Source organism: Geotrypetes seraphini, chromosome 2, assembly GCF_902459505.1.
Source record: "Geotrypetes seraphini chromosome 2, aGeoSer1.1, whole genome shotgun sequence".
Lineage (NCBI taxonomy): Eukaryota > Metazoa > Chordata > Amphibia > Gymnophiona > Dermophiidae > Geotrypetes > Geotrypetes seraphini.
Window position 1 is genome coordinate 110,174,385 of NC_047085.1, and position 25,318 is coordinate 110,199,702.

Below are 25,318 nucleotides of genomic sequence, written 5' to 3' on the forward strand. Positions count from 1 at the left end.
AGTAGTTAAACCCATTTTCTTAATACTCATGGACTCTGAGTGGTTGACCTGTTTGTTGAGGATACACTTGGGGCTCCTTTTATTAGGGTGCGCTAGCGTTTTTAGCGCGCACTACGCGTCAAGACCTAACGCCAGCTTAATGCTGCGTGCTAAAACCGCTAGCGCAGCTTAGTAAAAGGAGCCCTTGGTGTATTTTTTTTCAGCATGATGAGGTTGCCCTTGCTAAGATTTTTATTTTTATTTTTTTGTCTGTCGATAAAGAACAGCCATACTCAAAACAAATTATGATGGCTGAAAATCACTTTTCACTACATAAAAAGGAAAAGATTTCTCAAAAATAAACCTGTATCTTAGACCTTTAGTAGCAGAAAAAAACCAAAAGCAGTTGGACAGAGTTCCTGCTGGTAAAAGAAAATCCTAGTACAGTGATGCCTCACACAACGAACTTAATTCGTTCCAGGAGCAAGTTTATTATGCGAAAAGTTCGTTATGTGAAACGCGTTTTCCCATAACAATACATGTTAAAAAAAATAATTCGTTCTGCAGCATAAAATATGCTAAGATGACATAAAAAAAGATAAATATTTTGTTATTATGCTTATTTAGATACATCTAAAAACATAATTGTTTTTTAAAACAACACACATTTTTTAAATTTAAAGACAGACTAAGTAGAGTCTAATTTTACAGTGAGAGAGGGCAGAGTCTCAGCGGCAAAAACTGGGACTTAACTGTTCATTTACATCCTTTAATTTACATTTGGTGCACTGACTTGCTGCCCTTTCTATTGTCTCCCATTGGAAAAAAAACAGTCATTCCTTTGCATTTCTTTTGTGTAGCATCTCAAAGGCTACCCTGACACCCCAGTGTATGTTTGAGAAAACATCATGTTTAGCTGCTGTTTGGCTCCTGGAGCCCAAAACAGAGAGACAGACTTGGCTCCTGGAGCCCAAAACAGAGAGACAGACTTGACTCCCTTGTAACCATATAGTATCTCAAGTACAGGGCAGCTTTAATGCAGAAGTGTAAGCATGCATCGGATACAAAAGAACGCAAGAGCAAAGCTTAACAAATTGCCAGATGCATGAAAGAAAAGTCAATTTAATAAGGTCAGTTGGTTTCTGTACAACAATGTTGTTTTTTTTTCTAGCATCGGGGAAGCGGCGAGAGTAGCTCCGCCCCCCCCCCAACGCATCAGCAGTAGGCGCCGGGCCCCTGCGAGCCGACGGTCCGCCACTGCACAGGGAGCCAGGCGGAGAGAGGGCAGTTAAGCGCAGTGCCTGCGCGGAAGGATGCAGCTCGGGCGACTTCGTTGTGTGAAACGAAGTTCGTTGTGGGAAGCAAGACCTGAAGTTTGTTGTGCGCAGCGTTCGCTGTGCGAGGCGTCCGTTATGCGAGGCACCACTGTATTAAAACCCAGGGAGCAAGACCCTCGGGAATCTGGCCAAATAAAGATTTACCGTATATGCCAAGCAGCAGATTTTGAACTCAGCTTGAGCTGCCACAGGAAGCCAATGAAGCGTCATCAACAGAGGCGTAGCATGATCAAATTTTGTCTACCAAATATCAGTTTTGCAGCTGTGTTATGAATTAAGCATAGTTTCTTTTGCAAAGATACAACAGTAAGATGCAGATATGAGTTAAATCAAAGAAGATACTTGGTTCGAAGATAAATCTTAGGTGTCAACATGGCCTTATTTCAACATCCTGTGCCTTTTTCAGGGGATCAAAATAATAGGAAGGCCATTTTAGAAGCAATTCGCATGGGTAGATTGGATATATGATTCCTAGTGGAATTCTGTGCAATACAGAAATTGTGCAGAATTCTCCAGGTATGCAGAAATACCTGTGTTCTGCACAGAATTACTCTCTCTTTGGGACAGAATCGCAAATTGTTGCCGATGACATCTTCAAGAGCCTGAGTGGACTTTGCAGACTTCCCTCTACCACATTCCCAGCCTTGATGATGTCACTTCTTTCTTCAGGTGAAACTATGGTAGAGGGAAGCCTGCCGAGCCAGCAGCAGGTTGCCTCAGGTATCGGCATCGCTCAGGTACTGCTAAATTGGGACAATGTGAATAATAGGGAGAGAGTCAGAAGTATGGCTGGGGGAGGCACAGGTGAAAGGGGTGCTGGTTTGGGGAGGGGGGGACAGGGTCTTTGTTTTCTCTACTATAATATAAATGAAAATACTGGATTGCACTGAAATTCTACACTGTGAACTAAAACCCAGACCCCTGCTATGGGCAGCATAACTTGTACAAAACCGGTCAAATATCAATCATTTTTGGTACAGAGAAACCTAATTGTATACCTAATAGCACTTCAAAATATTTTTAATCTGACTGCGTGCAAGTAATATGGTGCTTGTTTGAAGCTTTCACCCAAAGGCCTTCACAAGGGAGCAAAACAATTACATCCAGGTTGGCTTTTTACACGTAACCTTATTGTTTGTGTGTTTCATTCCTTTCATCGAATTTTGCCTCTGGTTAGAGAGCAAACCATATGGCAGTGGCAAACCTCCCAGCGTGTTTCTTGCAGTGGGCTCAGGATAAGCTTTGGATTTCCATATCAGTGTTTGAAATTGTTTGGCTCAAGAAGTGGACCCTCTAAAAATAACTGCTGAGCAAAGTTAGCAGGCAGGTCTAGTTTCGCTGTCTTAGCTGAGCTAGCTTTACAAAGCTCTTTTGCTACTGCAGCAAGGCAAGAAGGTCGAGAGCAAACAGGTTTTTTCTTCCTGACAAATCAATCTGGGAGATAAAAGACTTCAATGTACATTCATGGGTAAAGGCTGTCCAAATCATGACTGAAGATCCAGGTACTGTAATATGTTATTTTCAAAGTTTTAAAAACCTGTATAAAACTGTCTTGGCAGTCTCAATGTTCTTTCTTTTTTTTTTTTTTTTTTTTTTTATTTATTTGATTTTAAACATTATCATTTGTACAAATAATAATACAAGGAACATAATATCACAATTTTCAGAAATTAAAGAATTAATCTTACATTACTTTCATTTGTCCTCAAGTCCTCATTACGGGGGATTATCCTGATCTTAACTTCAACTATAAACAAAAATATAATCAAGATCTTAAAACTAAGATCAATTTAAACAGTGCATTATTCTACTGAACTCATATTCCAGTTAAATCAAGTGGCAATTACTTGTGTTTCATGAAGTTTTAGAAACTGCTCTAATTGTATAGAATCCCAAAATATGTAATCATTCTCCTTAAATTTCACTAAACATTTACATGGAAACTTTAAGTAAAACGTAGCTCCCAAGGCCAACAATCTTGATTTTAAATTCAAAAATGACTTTCTTCTAAGTTGTGTAGCCTGGGCTACATCCGGAAATATTAACACATTATATCCACAAAACTTTGCTTGCTTATTTTGAAAATAAGCCTTCATAATTAAAGATTTATCTAATTCCCTAGCACAAGTTATTAATAACGTAGACCTAGTTTGGATTACATCTTGTGAATCTTCCAAAAAACCTGTCAAGTCAAATTCTATCTGTTCCAACTGATCTAATCCCATTTCTGCCGAAACTTTCTTTCTCTGTGGAATATAATACATATTTGTTATTGGCAAGGAATCTGGATCTGCCAATCCCAAAATTTCTTTAAAATACTTACGAATCAAAATCTCTGAAGTCAATAAATGAGTTTTTGGAAAATTGACAAATCTTAGATTCCTTGCCCTAAGTAAATTCTCCATTTTTTCAAACTTTGTATATGAAATATGTGAATCTTTAAGGACAGAAGATGACAAAGTTTGTAGTGTTGATACTTGCGATTCCATAATCATAGAACGTTTCTCAAGAATTTTCAAATTTGAATCAATATTTTCTAATTTAGTAACTACTTCTTTTGAAAAATTAACATTTTGTGTTACCACTGATGTTAACAACTCTTCTACTCTAACATTAATTGACCATAAATCTTTGAGGGAAATTTCCTGTGGCTCATTCCGGGTTTCTAATGGAGCAAAAGCCTCTCTTTGAAAAGAGATAGCTTTAGGCATTTCCTCATAAAATAATGAAGAAGATGCCTCCTGCTCCATAGGAACCACAGTTTGAGAATTGGAACCTCTTTGGGAATCCAAACCCACAGTTGTTTTTGGTAGAGGAGGGGGAGTTCTTTCCAGAGGGCTGAGCGATGCCCCTGACAAAGATGCAGCATCCTGATTACCACCTCTGACATCGGAAGACATAAAATGTCTATCTATAGGGCCAACTATTACTGGAGTCGATACTTTGGGTTTAGCTTTCCTTTTCCCCATTTGCTTAATTTATTCAACTTACTGACTTACTAGCATACAGCTCCAGCAATCCTTTGTCCAATGTCTCCCAGTGTCTCCAAAGGGGCTCCCAAGGGGCAGAACGTGCCCCTTAGGGCACGCCCCTTTGGCCACGCCCTGCGGCCGCGCCCTGCAGCCGCGCCGCAGTAGCGGCCGCGCCGCAGTAGCGGCGTCCTTTTCACTTGCTCGTGCAGGACCCGGCTGACGTCAGGGCTGTTGTCTCCGCGGGTGCCCGCCGAGATTCGGGACCCGAAGTCAGCCACTCAAGATGAAATCAAAGTGCTGCTGTCGTCCAGGGCCCAGAAACACCTCCGAAAACGCTGCACCTCACACAGGTAACCCCCACAGGCAGGCAGTAGCGGCGTCCTTTTCACTTGCTCGTGCAGGACCCGGCTGACGTCAGGGCTGTTGTCTCCGCGGGTGCCCGCCGAGATTCGGGACCCGAAGTCAGCCACTCAAGATGAAATCAAAGTGCTGCTGTCGTCCAGGGCCCAGAAACACCTCCGAAAACGCTGCACCTCACACAGGTAACCCCCACAGGCAGGCAGTAGCGGCGTCCTTTTCACTTGCTCGTGCAGGACCCGGCTGACGTCAGGGCTGTTGTCTCCGCGGGTGCCCGCCGAGATTCGGGACCCGAAGTCAGCCACTCAAGATGAAATCAAAGTGCTGCTGTCGTCCAGGGCCCAGAAACACCTCCGAAAACGCTGCACCTCACACAGGTAACCCCCACAGGCAGGCAGTAGCGGCGTCCTTTTCACTTGCTCGTGCAGGACCCGGCTGACGTCAGGGCTGTTGTCTCCGCGGGTGCCCGCCGAGATTCGGGACCCGAAGTCAGCCACTCAAGATGAAATCAAAGTGCTGCTGTCGTCCAGGGCCCAGAAACACCTCCGAAAACGCTGCACCTCACACAGGTAACCCCCACAGGCAGGCAGTAGCGGCGTCCTTTTCACTTGCTCGTGCAGGACCCGGCTGACGTCAGGGCTGTTGTCTCCGCGGGTGCCCGCCGAGATTCGGGACCCGAAGTCAGCCACTCAAGATGAAATCAAAGTGCTGCTGTCGTCCAGGGCCCAGAAACACCTCCGAAAACGCTGCACCTCACACAGGTAACCCCCCTCAATGTTCTTTCTTAATATATCCAGACAGAATTGGCTTCTGCAAAATATACAAATCTCTGGAGGGAAGTGGCATTCTTGCATTTTTTTTGTTGATATAACTTTGTAGAGGTTAGATTCTACCAGTTCTCATCTGGCTTGCATTGCAAAGCAGTTTTTGCGTTTTAACATGGTCTGTTATGGCAAATATAGGGGTTCACTGCCTTTTGTGCACAGACTAGGAGCCAGTGGCAACATATTCAGTATTGCAGTATATATTATAGTCACCTGACTCAGCAAATACTGTACAGAATTAGGTTTGGTGGATTTGATTTCAGTAAAACTTGGTGTTCTTTCTCATCCGTATGTGGAAACAGAGGCTAAGAAGATAAAGAGAAGATAAAGATCCTTTTATCCAGCTTGTCTATATCTGCAGAATTGTACATGGTGTTTTAGGTGAACTTTCACAAATGACACGTACAGAGGCATTATTACCTCTTCTTTTTTTTTTTTTTGCTGGTTATGGAGCTTCTTGTGTGTCTTTGCATTCCTCAGACTATGGCTGCCTCCCCATTCCCTAAGGTCTGTCTTCTGGTATCTCATCCCTCTATTCTGCTTTTGGGATTTCTATACCACCGGTAACATGATTCTGCAGCGTTTTGCATTGTCAGATCTGCCAAGTACGTGACCACTCAAGCTTTCTTATATCACTTCTCATTTTGTCCACTTCTTTATTAAACTCTGGAATTCGTTGCTGGAAACTATGTTGAAATCGGTTAGCTTAGTGGGATTTAAAAAAGGTTTGGCTAATTTCCTAAAAAAGAAGGACATTATTTCGATGGCTTAGGGAAATCTACTGCTTATTCCTAGGATAAGTAGCATTAATTCTGTTTTACTACTTAGGATCTAACTAGGTACTCTGGGTTGGAAACAAGATACTGGGCTTGATGGACCTTCAGTCTGTTTCAGTATGGCAATTCTTATGTTCTTATATGTAAACCACTTTGAGTGTGGTTATAAAACTATAACAAGGTGGTATACCAATCCCAGTCCCAATCCCTTTCCTGATTATCCACTGTGATACTGAAATGACTTTTTCCCTTTCTAATCCTTCTGTAATATTTCTCATAAGTTACTGAACCTAAGTGGCCCAAGAACAGATCCCTAAGACATTCCACTAATCATCCATCTTTCCTCTGGCTGAATTCAATTTATCAAAACAAAAAACACTGCTACAGAGCAATAAATGTGAAACGGTGTATCACTCCTTAAATCTCACATAAGGAGTGTCTAAATAGAGAATATCTTCAACTGTTAAGTGAGTAGATCATTCTAACAATTGCATGGCTTGTATAGTCCACATAAGATGAGGAGGAAAAAGCCTCAGAGCCACGCCACTCCCCTCCAGTGATTGAGTAGTGTACAATCAGGGTCAAAAGAATGTCATTGGCATAAAAAAAACCTTTCGTACAGTAATGGAATATATGTTTTAGCCTTGTGCAGTGCAAGAAATGCAACTGAAATATGGCATTAAAGGAACAGGAGATACTTATTTTATGTCGGGGAATCATAAAGCACCGACGTTGATCAGTGTTTCGCTAGAACAGCCATCATACCTTGAAATAGATTGTCACAGCCCCCCGTCTTCCTGCTTCACTGAATTCTATTTATTGCCACTCTCTATAGCTAATCTAGTCTACCACCTTTAGACCTACCCTCAGACTGCTTAGTTTATTTATGGGTCTTAATCTGAAGATGGTATTTAAAACTTTGCTGAAATCCAAGTAGTATAAAATTCCTCTTCAAGTGTTGCATGCAAAATATATAAGGGGTCATCTAAGTTGGAAGACCAAATAGGCATCTGTATGTTTTAATAAAATTGACCACAGAAGCACCCAAAATTGTGGTTAGAATGGAATCGCAAATGTTTGGAGCAGGTATAAATGTGTGCAACTGAAGTACACATGTAGGTGGGAAATTGTAACTCTGCTCTACCCAAACACACCTCTGAACCTGGCTAGAACTGGATTGCAGTGCAGTACATGCCTGCTGTCACTGCAAAATCTTGTATGCAGGAGGTGATTTTATAAGTGACATTTTGGCACCTAAGTCATGCCTAAAGTTAGGCATGCTTTAGGCGCCCAATCTAAGTGGTTAATGAGCCAATTAAGAGTCTTACCAAGCAATAATTGGTACTTAGGCGCCCAAAAGATGTAGAGGTCACTTTATAGATGCAGCCATAATTTAATGTTTAAAACTCGCGCCTAACTCAATAGGCGTGGGTGTGGAATGGGTGTAGTTTGGGCAGTGACTCAATTTGGGATTCATTTACATAACACTGAGCGACCTAGGCGTCCATATGATGTCTATATTGTAGGTGAATGAAAACCAGGTCTACTTTTGGGCTTCAAATAGATCTGAGTTCTATGGATGGAACTTAGGCACAGTTTGGACATACTTAATGCAATCTGCTAAATAGCTCTCTGGGTTTTTATTTTTGCTTTATTAAGCTTAAAATACATTTAATAAGCCACCACATAAACAGGGCAAGACCTTCAATTTTTCTGGGCAAACAGTAATGCAGTGTTCTCAAACTCATACCCCTTTGCAGGGCCACATTTTGGAATTGTAGGTACTTTGAGGGCTGCAGAAAAAATAGTTAATGTCATTAAAGAAATGACAATTTTGCATGAGGTAAAACTCTTTATAGTTTATAAATCTTTCCTCATACAAAACTGTCATTTCTTTAATAAGACATTAACTATTTTTTCTGCGGCCCTCCAAGTACCCTATTTTTTTCTGCAGCCCTCACAGTTAAAGTCTAACATCTTTCCTTTCTCAAAACTGACACATTTCAATCACTACCGTGTTTCCCCGAAAATAAGACCAACCCCCAAAATAAGCCCTAGCAGGATTTTCAGGGTAGGTCTTAATATAACCCCTACCCCTAAAATAAGCCCTAGTCCCGGGATTCGCCGGCAGTTTCCCTTCCCTTCCCTCCCTCCCTCACATCCCTTGTGCAGCAGAACCTTTGAGCAAGCACCGTCCCTGCCCCCCGAGCACCCTTCGCGCAGCTGAATCCCATCCTTCCTTCCCTCCCTCCCATCGGAACACCGCTGCGAGCCTTACTTAACTCCCTAAGCAGTGTCGGGCCGGCAGCACGTTAAACAGGCTGCTTCGGCCTTGTCCGCTCATGAATTCAGTCTTCCGTTTTACTGATGACATCATCAGTAATGCGGCAGACTGAATTCACGAGCGGACAAGGCCGAAGCAGCCTGTTAAGCGTGCTACTGGCCTGACGCTGGTTATGGAGGTAAGTAAGGCTTGCGGCGGGTTTCCGATGGGAGAGTGGGAAGGATGGGGATGCGGTGGGTGCTGAGGAGGGGGGGGGCGGTGCTTGCTCAAGGGTTCTGCTACACAAGGGATGGGAGGGAGGGAAGGGAAGCTAGGCAAGAATCCTGCTGCACGAGGGACGGTAGGATAGAAGCTGGGCAAGGGTCCTGCTGCACGAGGGATGGGAAGGATGGTAGGATAGAAGCTGGGCAAGGGTCTTGCTGCACGAGAGATGGAAGGGAGGGGAGGAAAGATGCTGCTCATGTGGGGCAGAGAAAGGAAAGAGGAAGAATTGGGGTGAAGTAGAGGAAGGGAGAGATGATCATGTACATACCCTGAAAATAAGACTTAATGCCTTTCATGGGCCTAAATTAATATGACACTGTCTTATTTTCGGGGAAACACAGTATATTGGAAAAAAAAATCATTTTCCCTACCTTTGTTGTCTGGTGACTTTATTTTTCTGTGCTTTTAACTATGTTTTCAGGGCCTTCTTGTCCATTGACTGTTTTTCTCTCTGTCTTCACTTTCTACCTTGCATCCATCTTTGGCATTAACTTAACATTCAATTTTTTCCATTTTTCTGCTTTCTTCTCAATATCTACTTTTCCATATCTTACCTTCCCTCTATATTTCCATGGTCTGACATCTCTCTCCTTCCCCCCCCCCCCTCCAGTGTAACATTTTTCTTTCCCTTCCTCCTTTCTGTCCCTCTGCAGTCCATCTCCCTTCCTCCTTTCTGGTCCCCCCCTCCCAGTCCAACATTCTCCCTCCTTTCCACCAGTCCAACATTTTTCTCTCTCTTCTTCCTGCATGCTTCTCCTCTGGTCCTCCTTCCCTCGTTCAAACCAACATCTCTCTCTCCCTCCTTCCATTAGTCCAACTTTTCACTCTGCCCTCTCCCCCTTCTACACAATGTAACATTTCTCCTTCCCTCCTTTCTCTCATCCCCATCTATCTTGCCCTCTCCATGAGTCCAACACTTTCTGCTTCCTGCACGCTTTCTCTCTCTGTCCTTGCCTCTTCCCACCCCCTAACCCAACATGCTCTTTCCCCATGCACCATCTCACCCTCCCCTCCAGTGTGTAGCACCTTTCCTTTCCCTCCCTTTCTGACAGGTCCAGCAGCACCTCTTCTCCCTTCCTATTACCTCCCCCCCATGTCCAGCAGTAGCCCTTCCCTCCCCCTGCCCAGCAGTTCCCCTTCTCCCTTACCTGTGCCCTCTGTCTAGCAGTACCCCTTCTCCCTTCCCTGCTCCCCTGTCCAGCAGCACCTCTTCTCCCTTCCTGTTACCTCCCCCATGTCCAGCAGTACCTCCTCCCTTCCCAGTAGTACCCCTTCTCCCTTTCCTGCTCCCCCTGCCAGCAATACCCCTTCTCCCTTCCTTTTACTACCCCAAAGCCCAGCAATACCCCTTTTCCCTTTCCTCTTCCCCTGTCCAGCAATACCTCTCCTTTCTGTAGCCTAGCGGCAGCTGACTGTGTACTTTTAACTTAGTCACATAGCTGCTGCTAGCATTAGTTTAGCCGTGGTTTCATGAGGCAACCTTGGGGCTTTTGCTCGGCAGGCCCGCCTCGCATCATCGAAGTGGGTCGGCCTAGCAAAGGCCCTGCAACTGCCTGATGAAACCACGGCTTAACTAAAGCTAGCAGCTGCTGTGTGACTAAGTTAAAATCACACTGAGCTGCCGCTGCTGGTCCGGGGGTGAGGAGAGAAGAAGAGTCCTGGCAGCATATCGCCAGCAGAAGGCAGGAAGTCAGTCAGCGGCAGAAGGCAGGAAGTCAGCTGATGTCGATGATCGGTGGTAGAAGGCAGGAAGTCAGCTGATGCCGGAGGCAGAAGGCAGGAAGTCAGCTGACGCTGGTGCCAGTGATTGGCAGCAGAAGGCACTTCTGAGATCGTGTACAGACTGCAGGCTGCAAAATAGTACCTGAAGGGCCACGAGTTTGAGACCATTGCAGTAATGGCATTTGCTAATTAGAGGAAAAGATCCATTAACTGAAGCATCCCACATGAAAAAAACAGCTTTACCGTATATACTCGAATGTAAACCAGGATTTTTGGGCCAAAAAATTGGCCCAAAAATGAGGGTCCCGGTTTATATTTGGGTCAATGCCCCCTCCCAGAATTTTTTAAGGCCACTGCCAGACTCTGCCTCCCTCCTCCTTCCTGCCCTATCATACCTCTGCCGATCGCTGGTGGAGGTGCAACGGGCAGGAGCAAGCTTTCCAAACTCCTGCCCTGCTGCTAACCGGCTGTGCGATTCAATTTCTTCATCTGAGTGGCACGAGCAGCAGCACGATTTGATGGTGCTTCCTTACTGGCTCCCATGAAGTCTCGTGAGAATTTGCGGGAGCCAGTAAGGAAGCCGCTCGGCGCCAAGAAGCAGTGCCAAATTGCGCTGCTCGTGCCACTCAGATGAAGAAATTAGATATCGCAGCGGGTTAGCAGCAGGGCAGGAGTTTGGAAAGCCTGCTCCTGCCCGCTGCACCTCCACCAGCGATCAGCAGAGGACCTGCTGCACCTCCACCAGGTATCGGCAGAGGTATGAAGATAGGGCAGGTCTCCGTTTATGAGATCTTTGCAGGGTTGTATGCCATTGGTATTTTTCCAGTTGTTGACAGCAAACTTGCCAGTCATTTTGTCTTCCTTAGCTACCAAGCCCTCCTCATGCAGCAGATTCCATGCCTCAGATACCGTAGTCCTCTTTTATGAGTCCCATTGATCATGATTAAAAGTCCAAATGGAAACAGCCAACAATATCTAATATTTTTCTGTTTCAGAGATGTCAATACAGGTCAGAATTTCTGCTTTCTCTGCAGTGTAATAGAGGAGAGATCCTGAAATATCTATACTTTGAGATTTCCACAAAATAATGCCCACTTCTCAGGCTTTCCGTACCAGATTCTCCTTTTCAGTGAAATTGTGCAGACATACAATTATATCCCCTTTCATAAGGCCTAAAGTCCTGTGCACCCAATCCACTTTCAGAGTAGAGGCAGAGGTCATAGACTCTCGTCCCCTTCAGGGATAAAGATATGGTTGTAAATCTCTTGCACCACTTCGGTGGCATCTCTGTATTCCTCCGTGCCAGGGACCCCTTGTGTATACAGACATTATGTCTCCGTGATCTGTTCTTTAGATCTTCTACTCTAAATAGACTATCTTGCTATTCTTTCTGGGCCTCACTGACCACAGAGTTCAAATCCTGCATTGCTTCCTCTTGATCGCTGATTCATCTCTCTGTTTCCTCCGCCTGCCCCAAAAGGTCAGCAAAGTCTTGTCTAATTTCCTTGATCGCCTCCTTGATTTTGCCCTCGACTGCTGCCACCTAGCTCTTAATATCTGAAGCCTATTGTTGGTTGGCTTTTGGAACAGCAGCTAAGTTATCTGTGCGCTGAAGCCTGAGGGAGGCTCCCCTTTCTGACTCCTCTACTGACGCACTCTCTCCCGACACGGACATACCAGAGGCTCCATGCACGTCGTGTAGGCCACTTTTCTCCAAACCCCTTTCCTGCTGCTTACTATCCTTGGATTTCTTCTTGGATGACATGGTCAGTCACCACAATGTTTCCACTCTCAGTACAGGTTTGGAAATCCAAATTTGGGTCAGCTCCGCATGGGTAAGAGGAGACTATTTGATTCCCAGGGTTAGAGCAATCACTCTGATCCACCATCTTGGTTGGTGATGCCACCGGAAGCCTCAGTGTGTACTTGATTTTGAGAGCACAAAGTATGTTGCTCAGGGTTTGTGTTCAGTCCAATGGCAAGGAGGAGGGTAAAGAGGTTTGCCAGAAAAGGAACCTGACCTACTTTTACATTGCAAATGGTAACTGTAGAGAAAGTATTTGATCCCCTTCAGTAACTTGGTGGATTGCTAGTATTTACCCTTTAAAAACTGTTTCATATTGATCTGTTTGATGTCCCAGCAGTGTGTGTGTGACCCTTTATTCTAAGCAAATTCTCATGATTGGATGCAGTTCATATTCAAATGTGCACCAGAAGTTTTTCTGAACTTGTGTTTGGTAGCGTAAAAATTATAACCACCTTATGGCTTGAATTAACTTAATTTCAGCACAGTTGTGTGTGCCAAGGGTCAGAGTGATCACTCTACTGCATTAAGAATCTCTCAATTAATGATGTTTTCCCTGCCATATCTTCTGTGGTTTATGTGGTAAGGTTAGACTTTCTTGACATGTGGCCAAGAACACTGGGCTGCTTATGTTCTCCTTGTGCCAAAGAAATGCAATTGGTTGGACATTTCAGTGTAAGCAGTGGCAATAAAGGTCAAGAAAATAAATTATGTAAGGTGATGTCTTGTTGCTAGATTTACTTAATATATTTTTTGACTTAGTTTGTGGGAGCTTAATGTGTTCTTCCTTCTGTCTAAACAGAATTGGCAATACTCATATAAGCAGGAAAAAAACATAAGACTTGTTATGTTAACATTAAAGCACCAAATTTTTCTGCCCAGAATGCTGTTTAGCTCTGAAGTCTGAGGTAGTCTTGTATCCCTCCTCTAAATTGATTTGGGTAGCTACAGTGTTAAATGTTTTGGAAGCCACTGGTTCTCATAACTGATACGAGTGGTATATTAGTTTCAATTTTCTGGTGTTTGTGTTTCATTTACGTGAAACTACCAAATATGGCAGTGTATCTAGCTTTATCTTGTATAAAATTCTGAAAAGGATTTCTAGAGGTCAGGGATCATGTTGGATTCTGTGGGGCAATTTAGAGAGTACCTGTGGAGTTACAAGCTCATTGGCATGTGATGGGTATGCCAAACAGTCCTAGGTCCACATGGGTCTGCATGTTAATTTTCCCATGTAGTCTCTGTGGAAACTGGATTGGTGGGAGTATGCAGGCACTGTGCTATCAGCTTATTTTGCACGTACTATGTAGGAGGTACAAAGTATCCTTATAAAATCATTAGTAAATACCTACAAAGGAACACTTCCTTCTTAAGGGCCAATATGATTGAGCCCATTCTACCATGGGAGAGGGTAGAATAATTAATAGCAGTAGTAGTAGATATTATTCCAAGTGTTTTCAGATCACATAAGAATAGCTTTACTGGGTCAGACCACAGGTCAATGCCATCAAAGAAGTTCCAATCGATCAACAAGACTACGGGGTTTTACTCCTGCTATTTTCTAGTACCAAAAAAGACGGGAGATCTGCACCCCATTCTAGATCTCAGAGCCCTAAACAAGTTCCTAGTCGGAGAAAAATTTTGCATGCTCTCTCTAGCCACTCTGTATCCCGTCCTGGCTCACAACGATTGGTTATGCTCTCTTGATCTGAAGGAAACCTACACTTGTATCACAGTTCACCAGGCTTCCAGGAAATATCTACAATTTCAAGTCTCTCACCGCCACTATCAATACAGAATCCTTCACTTAGGTCTGGCATCCTCCCCAAGGGTCTTCACAAAATGCCTTGTGGTAGTAGCAGTGGCCTTGCGATCTCAGGGCCTTCAGTTTTTCCCTACCTGGATAATTGGCTAATCAAAGACCCTTCCTGTCAAGATGTACTTGTAGCAACCAACCACACCATCTTGTTAATCCAGCACTTGGGGTTCGAGATCAACTTCTCCAAGTCTCAGCTTGTTCCTTCTCAACGCCTCCAATTTATAGAGGCTCTTCTTGACTCTACTCAGATGCGAGCATTCCTTTCCCAGAATCGCCAGGATGCTGTAATTCAACTTTGTCATCAGGTGGACCAGCTTCATTACATTTCAGCCAGGCACATGATGATTCTTCTCTGCCACATGACCTCCACAGGACATGTGACACTTCTGGCGAGACTCCATCTAAGAACGCCTCAATGGACCCTCACTTCGCAGTAGTCCCATGTAACAGATCCTTCCTCACAACACATCTCTGTGACATCATCTCTTCGACTGTCGCTACAGTGGTGGATGATCTCATCCAATCTATCCAGAGGCCTACATTTTCACACACCTGCTCACCACAAAGTGTTGACCACAGACACATCCCCTTATTCCTGGGGAGCACATATTGAGGGCTTTCAGACTCTGGGTCATTGGTCAGCCAGGGAGAGGAAGTTTCATATCAATCTGCTGGAGCTTAGGGTGATTTATGATGCTCTCAAAGCTTTCCAACATCTCATCCACGATCAAGTCCTCTTACTCCGCACGGACAATCAAGTTGTGATGTATTTATATCAACAAGCAGGGGGCATGGGATTTCTTCCCCTGTGCATGGAAGCTCAGAAGATTTGGTTCTGGGCTACTGCTCGGCATATTCTCCGCAGTTTAAATTCAGGGAGAACAGAATTGCCTAGCTGACAAACTCAGCAGAATCCTTTAGTCTCACGAATGGATGCTCCATCACATCTTTGCTCAGTGGGGCACTCCTCAAGTGGACTTGTTCACATCTCCCCTCAACAACAAATTGCCCCAATTCTGCTCCAGACTCTACACCCCTCACCGTCTGGAGGCAGATGCATTTCTTCTGGATTGGACATGCAAGTTTCTCTATGTGTTTCCACCTACTCTTCTCAAGACTCTTTTCAAAGTCAGGCAGGAATCAGCCACTATGATTCCCATAGCTCCCCAGTGGCCTCAGCAGCTGTGGTTTTCCCTTCTACTTCAGCTCAGTGCCAGGGAACCACTTCCTCTGCCGATATTTCCATCTCTTCTTACGCAGAGTCAAGGTGCATTGTTACATCTCAACCTTCAGTTCCTACACCTGACAGCTTGGTTTCTCTCAGACTGAGAATGCTGCTGATCTTTGTCTTTCTCAGCCAGTGCAATTTATTTTGGAAGCCTCCAGGAAACCAGCCACTCAGCAATGTTATCAGCAGAAGTGGACTCGATTTTCTTCCTGGTGTCTTCTCCATAACTATGATCCACAATCCATTTCAGTTTCACTGGTGCTGGATTATCTTCTCCATTTGTCTGATTCTGGGCTCAAGTCTACATCTATCAGAGTCCATCTTGGCGCTATTACTGCTTTTCACCATCCAGTGGAGGGTAAACTTCTCACTGCTCATCCCCTGGTCTCCAGATTCATGAAAGGAGTTTTCAATGTGAAACCATCTTTCAAACCTCCTCCAGTAGTCTGGGACCTTAATGTTGTTCTTTTCAGGTTAATGAAGCCTCCATTTGAACCATTGTCAATGGCTCATCTCAAGTACCTGACCTGGAAAGTTGGTTTTCTCATTTCTCTCACTTTGGCAAGGAGAGACAGTGAACTTCAAGCATTAGTGGCAGATCCACCATTCATTGTATTCCACATGACAAAGTGGTCCTGTGCACACTTCCAAAGTTTCTGCCGAAAGTTGTTACTGAATTTCATCTCAATCAGTCGATTGCCAGTACTTTTTCCTAAGCCTTAGTAGAGGCGGCTTTACATACCCTGGACTGCAAAGGAGCTTTGGCCTACTATCTCAACCCAACTAAACCGCATAGATCATCTCCTCAGCTTTTCGTCTCCTATGATCCTAACAAGTTGGAGCATCCTATTTCCAAGAGAATGATTTCCAACTGGTTGGCTTCCTGTATCTCGTTCGGTTATGCTCAGGCTGGACTGCACCTGGAATTTGGGTCACAGCCCATAAAGTTAGAGCTATGGCAGCTTCCATAGCTTTCCTTAGATCCACTCCTATTGATGTAATCTGTAAAGCTGCCACCTGGTCCTCAATTCATATATTCACCTCACATTACTGTCTGGAGTCTTTCTCCAGATGGGATAGGCACTTCGGCCAGTCTGTATTACAAAATTTGTTTTCCTGAAAGGCCAACACTCCCACTATTCCATTCTGGTTTGCTTGGAGGTCACCCACATGTGAGAATAAGCTGTCTGGTTGTCCTGGGATAAAGCACAGTTACTTACCGCAACAGGTGTTATCCAGGAACAGCAGACAGATATTCTCACAAACCACCCACCTTTCCGGGTTGGCTATCTCAGCTGAGGGACCGCACACATGCGCGGTGCGAGCTATCATGAACTTTCTCAATTCTTAAATGGGACTCTGTTGGTGACGATACCCCACATGTGAGAATATCTGCTTGCTGTCCCTGGATTACACCTGTTACGATAAGTAATGGTGCTTTTTCATGGTGGCCAATCCAGATAACTAGTACCTGGCCAAAACCCAAGGAGTAGCACCATTCCATGTTACCAATCTAGGGCAAGCAGTGGCTTCCTCCATGTTTTTCTCAATAGCAGACTATGGACTTTTCCTCCAGGAAATTGTCCAAACCTTTCTTAAAAAACCCACTACGCAATCCACTCTTACCACAACCTCTGGCAATGTGTTCTAGAGCTCAACTATTCTCTGCGTGAAAAAATATTTCCTCCTATTGGTTTTAAAAATATTTCCCTGTAACTTCAAGTGTCCCATAGTCTTTGTAATTTTTGATGGTGAAAATTCATCGATCCACTTGTACCCATAATTTTTGAAGGATTGAAAATCCAATGATCCACTTGTATCCGTTCTACTACATTCAGAATTTTGAAGAATTCAATCATATCTCCTTTCAGCCGTCTCTTTTCCAAGCTGAAGAGCCCTAACCTTTTTAGTCTTTCCTCATATGAGAGAAGGTCCATCCCCTTTATCATCTTGGTCGCTCTTTGAATCTTTTCTAGTGCCGCTATATCTTGAGATGAGGAGACCAGAATTAAATGCAATACTCCAGGTGAGGTCACACAATGGAACGATGACAGGGACATTATAACATTCTTAGTCATGTTAACCATCCCTTGTTAAATAATTTCTAGCAAATTGTTTACTTTTTTGGCTGCTGCCGCACATTGGGCAGAAGGTTTCATTGTATTGTCCATGATGGCACCCAGATCCTTTTCTTGGGCGCTAATCCCTAAGGTGGACCGTAGCATCCGGTAACTCTTCCCAATGTGAATCACTTTGCATTTGTCCACATTAAATTTCATCTGACAATTGGACGCCTAGTCTTCCAATTTCCTAAGATCTGCCTGCAATTTTTCACAATCTGCATTCATTTTAACAACTTTGAACAGTTTAGTGTCATATGCAAATTTAATCACCTCACTCATCATCCCAATTTCCAGATAATTTATAAATAAGTTAAATAGCACCAGTCCCAGTACAGATCCCTGCGGCATTCCACTGTTTACTCTACATTGAGAAAAATGACCCTTTAACCCTACCCTCTGTTTTCTGTCCGATAAGCAATTCGTAATCCACAACTGAGTTTTGCCACCTATTCCATGACTCTTTTAATTTTCACAGAAGCGTCTCATTAGGAACTTTATCAAAAGCTTTCTGAAAATCTAGATACACTACATCAACTGGCTCACCTTTATCCACATGTTTATCCACACCTTCAAAGAAGTCAAGCAAATTGTTGGGACAAGATCTCCCTCAGCTGAACCCATTCTGACTATGTCCCATTAAATCATGTTTGTCTATGTTTTCCACAATTATATTTTATATAATTGTTTCCACCATTTTGCCCAGCACTGAAATCAGGCTTAGCAGTCTGCAATTTCCTGGATCTTCCCTGGAACCCTTGTTAAAAATTGGCCACTCTCCAATCTTCAGGTTCTAGAGATGATTTTAGTGTTTTTCAACCTTTTTATACCCGTGGACCGGCAGAAATAAAAGAATTATTTTGTGGACCGGCAAAATACTAAGACTGAAATAAAAAAAAAAACATATTTCCGCTCCGTCTTCGCAAGCTCAGTCTCCACAAACCATCTGATCCCATCCACACAAGCCTCAGTTATGATTTTATATTGAAAGTATTTTATTAAAGTATAAAAAGAAACAATATTCTGTACAATTGTCATTTTATAAATATAAATATACAGAGCAAGGACCAGCAAAACCCCTGTCTCCCATCCCCTTCACATATATCCCCTCTACTATCAAGAAAACTGAAACTGAATAAGCCAAGTTATTACAGAATGCTACACAGAAATATCATACTAGCAGAATACTGCAGTCACACATGACAGGAATAGTGTTAGGGGAGTGAGTACCCCCTGGTCAGAGAGAGCCCTAAGCCAGCTGGAAGCTAAAGAAGCACTGCCTGGGCTTTGCAGTCCCCAGTTATGTCTCTAGCAGGATATATATTTCAAATCTGATATATTCTAATGACAAAATAGAAATAAAATTATTTTTTTCTACCTTTTGTGGTCTCTGCTTTCATATTCTTTTCACTCTTTTCTTTCCAGCATCTGCCCTGTCTCTTCAATTGAGCATCTACCCGTTCCATCCACTGTCTGCCCTCTCCCCCTTCCATAGGTATCTGACTTCTTTCTATGCCCCTCTCCCTTTTCCATCCAGCCTGTGCCTCCTCTCTCCTTTTTACATCATTCATTTCAGCTTCACTACTTTCTTCATTTTTATCTCTCCTACACCAGATCTAGCATCTTTATCCCTCTCTCATTTCTCTGCTGACCCCCTTTCCAGCATCAATCTCTCTCTACTTTCTCATTCCTCTGTCTCTCCCCTTTCCCTCAAATGATCTCTCCATTCCACCCTGACCCCCTTCCCCTCCTGTAATCTCCCTGCCAGCTGTTTCCTTCCTTTTTTCTTTGTCCCTTCCCTCCTCCCTATCCAACATTAACTCTCTTCCCATCCCTTTCCCTCCTCCCCTCCCAGTAGCATCTCTCCTTCTACCTCCCTCCAGGTCCAGTAGCAGCTCTCCCTTTATCCAGCAGTTTCCCAGCCTCCAACAGTGGCTTCCTCTTCTTCCAGCAGCTCTCAGTACTTGCCTGCAGCAGTGATTTACTTAGGAAGCCTTGGGTCCGTTGCTGCTTCTGAGGAAAGGGGAAGTTGCTGAAGTGAATCACTGCCCTGGCAAGTACGAGAGCTGCTGGGAGGGGAGACAGCCACTGTCGAAGGCTCCCCATTATCTTGCTCCTGCACTCCCTGCACATTCGCGACCTCCCCCAAGCCGGCACAAATAGCGTTGCATCGCAGGCCCTGCCGCCCAAGACGAGCCGGAGGCTCCTACCCGCCGCATCCCGCATGTGGGCAGACTCTCAGCACAGACGCTGCCGATGGCCCCAATCCACACGCTGACACCCCCCCCCCCCCCCCCGCGCACGCTGACCATCTCCCTTCCACCTGCACCTGCAGCTCTCTCCCTTCCATCTGCACCTTCCCCGCGGCCCTCTTCACGACTCAGCAGGGGCAGCAATCAAGATAGGCTGGCGACGTCGGGACCTTCCCTCTCTGAGTCCCGCCTGTTTCCACATAGGCGAGACTCACAGAGGGAATGCCCCGACGTCGGCAGTCTGTCTTGATTGCCCGAGGCAGGGAGGAACAGCAGATTTCCGCCAACACTACCGGGGCTGGAAATTTAACCGCTTCGCCCTGCGCGGACCGTCAGGAATTTTCTGCGGACTGGCACCAGTCCGCAGACCGGCAGTTAAAGAACAGTGTTATAGATCACTAACAGCAAGTCAGCAATTTCATGTTTGAGTTTTTTTTTTAGTACCCTGGGATGTATACTTAGTACATCTCCCAGATTCACTGAGATTTCTTTCAGTTCCTCCACATTATCACCCTTGAAATCCATTTCCGGTTCAGGTAAGATCTCTTAGATCTTCTTCTGTAAAGACCAAAGCAAATAATTCATTCAGTCTCTGTGCTATGGCCTTATCCTCCCTGAATGCACCTTTTGCTTCTTGATCATCCAACTGTCCCACGGATTTCCTCACAGGATTTCAGGTTCTGATATATCTAAAAAAAATTGTTATCCATTTTTGCAAATTTCTTTTCATATTCTCTCTTAGCTTTTTTTTTTTTTATCAATGCTTTGCATTTAACTTGCCATTGCTTGTGTCTCTTCTTATTTTCTTCATTCGGATCCTTTTTCCATTCATTAAAAGATGGTTTTTTTGGGTGGGCTCTAATATCCTCTTTCACATCACCTTTTAATCACTCCTCGAACCCCTGAACCCCCCACCCCAATACCTTTTATTAAGTTAGGTTGGCTGGAGGGATGCCACTTCCTCAGGCCCGCTTCTTCCAATATGGGGGCCTTCCACTTCCTGGTGCATCCTGGGATGCACCAGGGAGGGCCCATAAGGCCCTGATTGGCCCAGATGCCTAAGGGCCCCCCCCCATAGGACCATAGGCCTCCTTTCAGGTGCATCTTGGAATGCAATGGGAGTGGCCTAAGACTTCAATTGGCCTTAGGAATCTGGCCAATTGGAATCTTAGGCCACACCCAGTGCTTCCCAGGATACACCGGGAAGGGGAAGGCTGCCATTTTGGAAAAGATAGGTCTGCTAGATAGATAGATTAGGCATCCCATGGGCGTGTCCTTAGGTTTCTGGCCAATCAGAGTCTTAGGTCACTCCCAGTGCATCCCAGGATGCACCAGGAAGGAGGTATAAGGCCCTGATTGACCCAGTTGCCTAAGGAAAAGTGATAAATCAAGCCTATTGTTTCCAAAAATATTGGTGTCCATCTGTTGCAGAACCACTTGTTCTGTGTTCTCTCTTTTTCTGTTGAAGACAACTTGTAGCTAGGGAGTCCCATATATGAGGATTTTAGAGGCCTATTTGTCCTCAGAGAAAACAGTTGCTTATCCTGTAGCAGGTGTTCTCTGGGTGGATAGCAGAATTTAAATCCTCACAGCCCTTCCACCTCCCTGAAGAACTGTATTCCTCTAGATCAGGGGTGTCAAAAGTCCCTCCTTGAGGGCCGCAATCCATTTGGGTTTTCAGGATTTCCCCAATGAATATGCATGAGATCTATTAGCATACAATGAAAGCAGTGCATGCAAATAGATCTCATGTATATTCATTGGGGAAATCCTGAAAACCCGACTGGATTTCAGCTTTGACACCCCTACTCTAGATTGTAATAAGCAGGTGGAAGCAGGTGTGCATGTGTGGTTAGCATGCCCAAGGACTTCTTAAAAGAGTTGCTGGGGTGCTGCATTCTGCACTGGGCTTAGTTGATGTCACCCATAAGTGAGAATTTGTCTTTCTGTTCTCTGAGAACTCTTGCTATAGGTAAATAATTTTGTAATAAGAATATAAAACCACGTAAACTGTTTCTCTTCCAGTGACAGAAAACTTGTACGCCAGATTTAAAAAAAAGATGCATGTTCTTTAAACGGCAACATTTTCTCTAGCTATTTGAAGTGACTGAGCTGATATTATAGATTTGATGATGGCTAAGGATAGCATCATTGCCCTATCCGAGGAAGCTTAGGTAACAGGAGACGGCGTCATGTAACAGCGCTGAAGTCATCTCTTCACGCTACTGCCATCTCGATACACTCAAAACACAGTCTCTGGTGCAGTCTCCTGTCAATTGAACTTCCTTGGTTTCTAATATGCTGTTTTGAGTGAATCAGTATGGTGACAAGCCTGCTCCCACTGTCTCCAGTTAATTAATTAATCCTTGGCCTCATCTATATACCGGTAGTTCTGCGATGTGTTCTTACATCGGCATCTGCTTTGCTATTAAAAGCGCCTGTTTTTTTGTGAGCTTGTGGAGTGGTTACAAGCAAAGAGGGGTTCTTTTATTTAACTTCTAATTTGATGAATGCCTTATCATTGGCAGTGAGATGTGAAGGGTCTTTGAGGTGGTTTCAATGAGTGCTTAAAGCACACCGTTTTAAGATAGCATATAGGGCTTTTTTTTACTAAGGTGCTCTAGCGTTTTTAGTGCGCACTAAAGATTAGCGCTCGCTAACCACGCGCTAAACGAAAAATACTAATGCAAGCTCTATGGAAGCATTAGCGTGCTAAAACTGCTATGGAGGCATTAGCGTGATAAAACTGCTAGAGCACCTTAGTAAAAGGAGCCCATAGTGTTGCTTTCCCTGAGGGACAACTTACATTTTAATATTTTGGTGTTTTAGCATTTTTATTTGATCTGTACAATTTTAGAAAAATGTCTGGTCTTGAGAGATTGTGTTTTCCTATCTAAGTGTTAGCGTTCTTTTCCTTTTATATTATTTTATTGTAAACTGCTGTGTTCTTTAGTAAGCTAAATTTAATGACGTATAATTGAAACTGTTTATAACTTACTAGTCTTTAAGCCCGTTACATTAACGAGTGCTAGAATATGTGTGTGTGTGTCTGTATTTATTTATTTCTCTCTCTCTCCTTTGCTTATTTCTGTATTTCTTTCTTTTTCCTCGGCTGTCCACCACCATCCCTTGTCTGCTCCCCCTGTCCATTCTCCCTTCCATTTTCTTCCCCTGTGTCCACCACCACCACCCCTTCACTGTTCCCCTTATCCAGCAGCAGCCGTTCTCCCTTTGTTTTAACTCCCCCCCTGTCCAGCAGCACCTCTTTTCTACTCCCCCTGTCCAGCAGTAGGCCTCCCTTCCTTTTTTTGCCCCCCCCCCCCGTCCAGCAGTACCTCTTCCCCTGTCCAGCAATACCTCTTTTCTGTTCCCCCTGTCCAGCTGTAGGACTCCCTTCCTTTTCCTGCCCCCCCTGTCCAGCAGCACCTCTTTTCTACTCCCCCTGTCCAGCAGTAGGCCTCCCTTCCTTTTCCCCCCCTGTCCATCAGCACCTCTTCCCATGTCCAGCAGCAACCCTTACCTCCACCGACATCCTCTTGAAGCCGACACCGACAACTCTGTCCTCCACCGACATCCGCCTGAAGCCGCCGTGGCCTGCAGGCACCAACAGCCTCTGTGGCCTGCTCCGACTCCCTCCTCGCCGTCGCTTGCTGTTCTCCCCCCCCCCCCCCCCCCCGGGGAAGCTTGGTGTGTTTCGGCAACCTCCTGTCTGCGGACCGCCCGCCTGTGGTCCCCGGCCCGTTCGAGAGAGGAGCCGCGGCGGGCGGGTGAGCAGCCAAGAGGGAAGATGCTGGTAGGTGCGCCTGTGCCCCCCCCTCCGAATCAGCGGCAGCTGTGAGGTGGCACTCTGGCGGTGAGTGACGGTCAGGGGGGAGTTGCTCCGTTTTCTGGCCTGCCTCCATGTTCGAAAATCGAATTCAGCACGGAGGCACACCTTAGACAGCGCCAGGACTCACGAAGTTTCAAGAGCGCATGCGCGCTCTAGGGTTTTATTATTATAGATATGGATAGTATTGGGCCATTCAAATAGCTAAACTGCCCAATATCCATATAAAAAGGAGACCGCACAAGGGTAGTTTACTAATTATCTAGGTGGTATCCAGCTGCTCTCTATGCAAGTTACATATTTAGTTTTGCAGGCCTAAACTGATTAGATAGCATGGGCATGGTGACAGCACTATGAATACTATTGCTGAATATGCATACTAAGCTGAGTGCTGACATTTAACTTAACAGAAATGACTGTGCTGACTGAAAATCTAGCCTGTTCTGACTTTAAGGGGTTTATAATTTTTTTTTTATTTTTATTTGTTGAAGTAGATCCTGATATAGTAATGCATTGAGGTCTGCAGGCAGAAAATGGATTTAGCAGCAAAGGAAATCTTTCTGCCTAGCATGCTACACATCTTAAGTTTAATGAGATTAAACATGTGCTTATGTGACAAATTTAGAGTTTACTGAAGGAGATGAATGTGAGGTGGCAATAGTTTGAAAAGACTTCTCAAATTTGAGTTTTGCACCAAGTGAATAGTTGAAAACCATTGACTTTTTTTTTTATTCACAGCAATTTTGTTTATTTTATTTCATTTTTACAGATACAACCCAAGGAGGAGGCAAGAATGGCAAGAAAGGAGGTCTTTCAGGAAGTTCTTTCTTCACCTGGTTTATGGTGATTGCACTTCTGGGAGTGTGGACCTCAGTAGCTGTTGTTTGGTTTGAACTTGTTGATTATAAGCAAGTTCTAGGTAAGAATTTTTATTTTTTTATTTTTTTGTGTGTGTATGTGTGAAATACCTGAAAATATTTCAAATTGAGCACCTTTTTCTGGAAACTGGAAACTGTTCATTGAACCAGCTAAAAAGTGAATTAATAAAAAGGAAACTTTTACTGAAGAAGCACACTAAAGAAACAGTTTAAAATATTAATTTTTCTCATGAACTCTAGTTCTTTACAAGTTCAGCTGTATGTAACAGAATGATACTTGGGTATAAAAAAAAATTGTTAAGATGCTTGAAAAGATATTTCTGTACTTGGAGATAAATAATTTTTCATTACATGTTAGATTTGACTCTCACTTGTCCCTGAGAGTTCAGCAGTAATGTGTCAGACCCAGGAATGAAAGGCTTATCCACTCTAGTCATTCCTTAGCCCAGGTCCTCTGTGCTAAAGACTTCTCATAGATCAAAACACTTAAGTACTGCACTTGCAGGCTCTCTCTCTCTCTAAAACAGGCTTAGAGTGCGGTCTGTTGTCACCATGCTAGTAAGCACTGCTCTTGTTTGGCTGCTGTGGTGTGCAGGATAGGTAGGTTCCTGTGCTGGCCTGCAGAAGACAGAAACCCAGCCCACATGAGCCAGCAGACCCAGCAAACAGCTGTGATGATTTGATCACACTGTGGACATAGGAGATGGCAAGCTCGGGGGTCAGACAGAGATGGGGTCTTGCAAGTGCTCCTTCTCTCGGATTGTGCTCTAAAAGGTGGTATGAGACTATTAGCAAAAACTGAAGAAGGTGCATGTGGCCACAAAATTGAAAATGTTTTCAATTGCTGGAACTATCTCTCTGGAATAAGCTGTCAGG

General features: G+C 44.3%; 1 protein-coding gene across 5 annotated transcripts in view; it reads left to right on the forward strand.

Moving 5' to 3' along the window:
* Positions 1-25,318, forward strand: part of ASPH (aspartate beta-hydroxylase) — a 456,780-nt gene that overhangs the window by 108,199 nt on the left and 323,263 nt on the right. For 3 of the 5 annotated variants that reach the window (XM_033933439.1, XM_033933442.1, XM_033933441.1), the window contains exon 2: positions 24,334-24,483. In XM_033933439.1, the coding sequence (XP_033789330.1) occupies positions 24,334-24,483 (150 nt within the window). Of the gene's footprint in view, positions 1-2,658; positions 2,819-24,333; positions 24,484-25,318 lie in introns of those variants that run through there. The other 2 variants (XM_033933440.1, XM_033933444.1) reach the window with 1 other exon arrangement.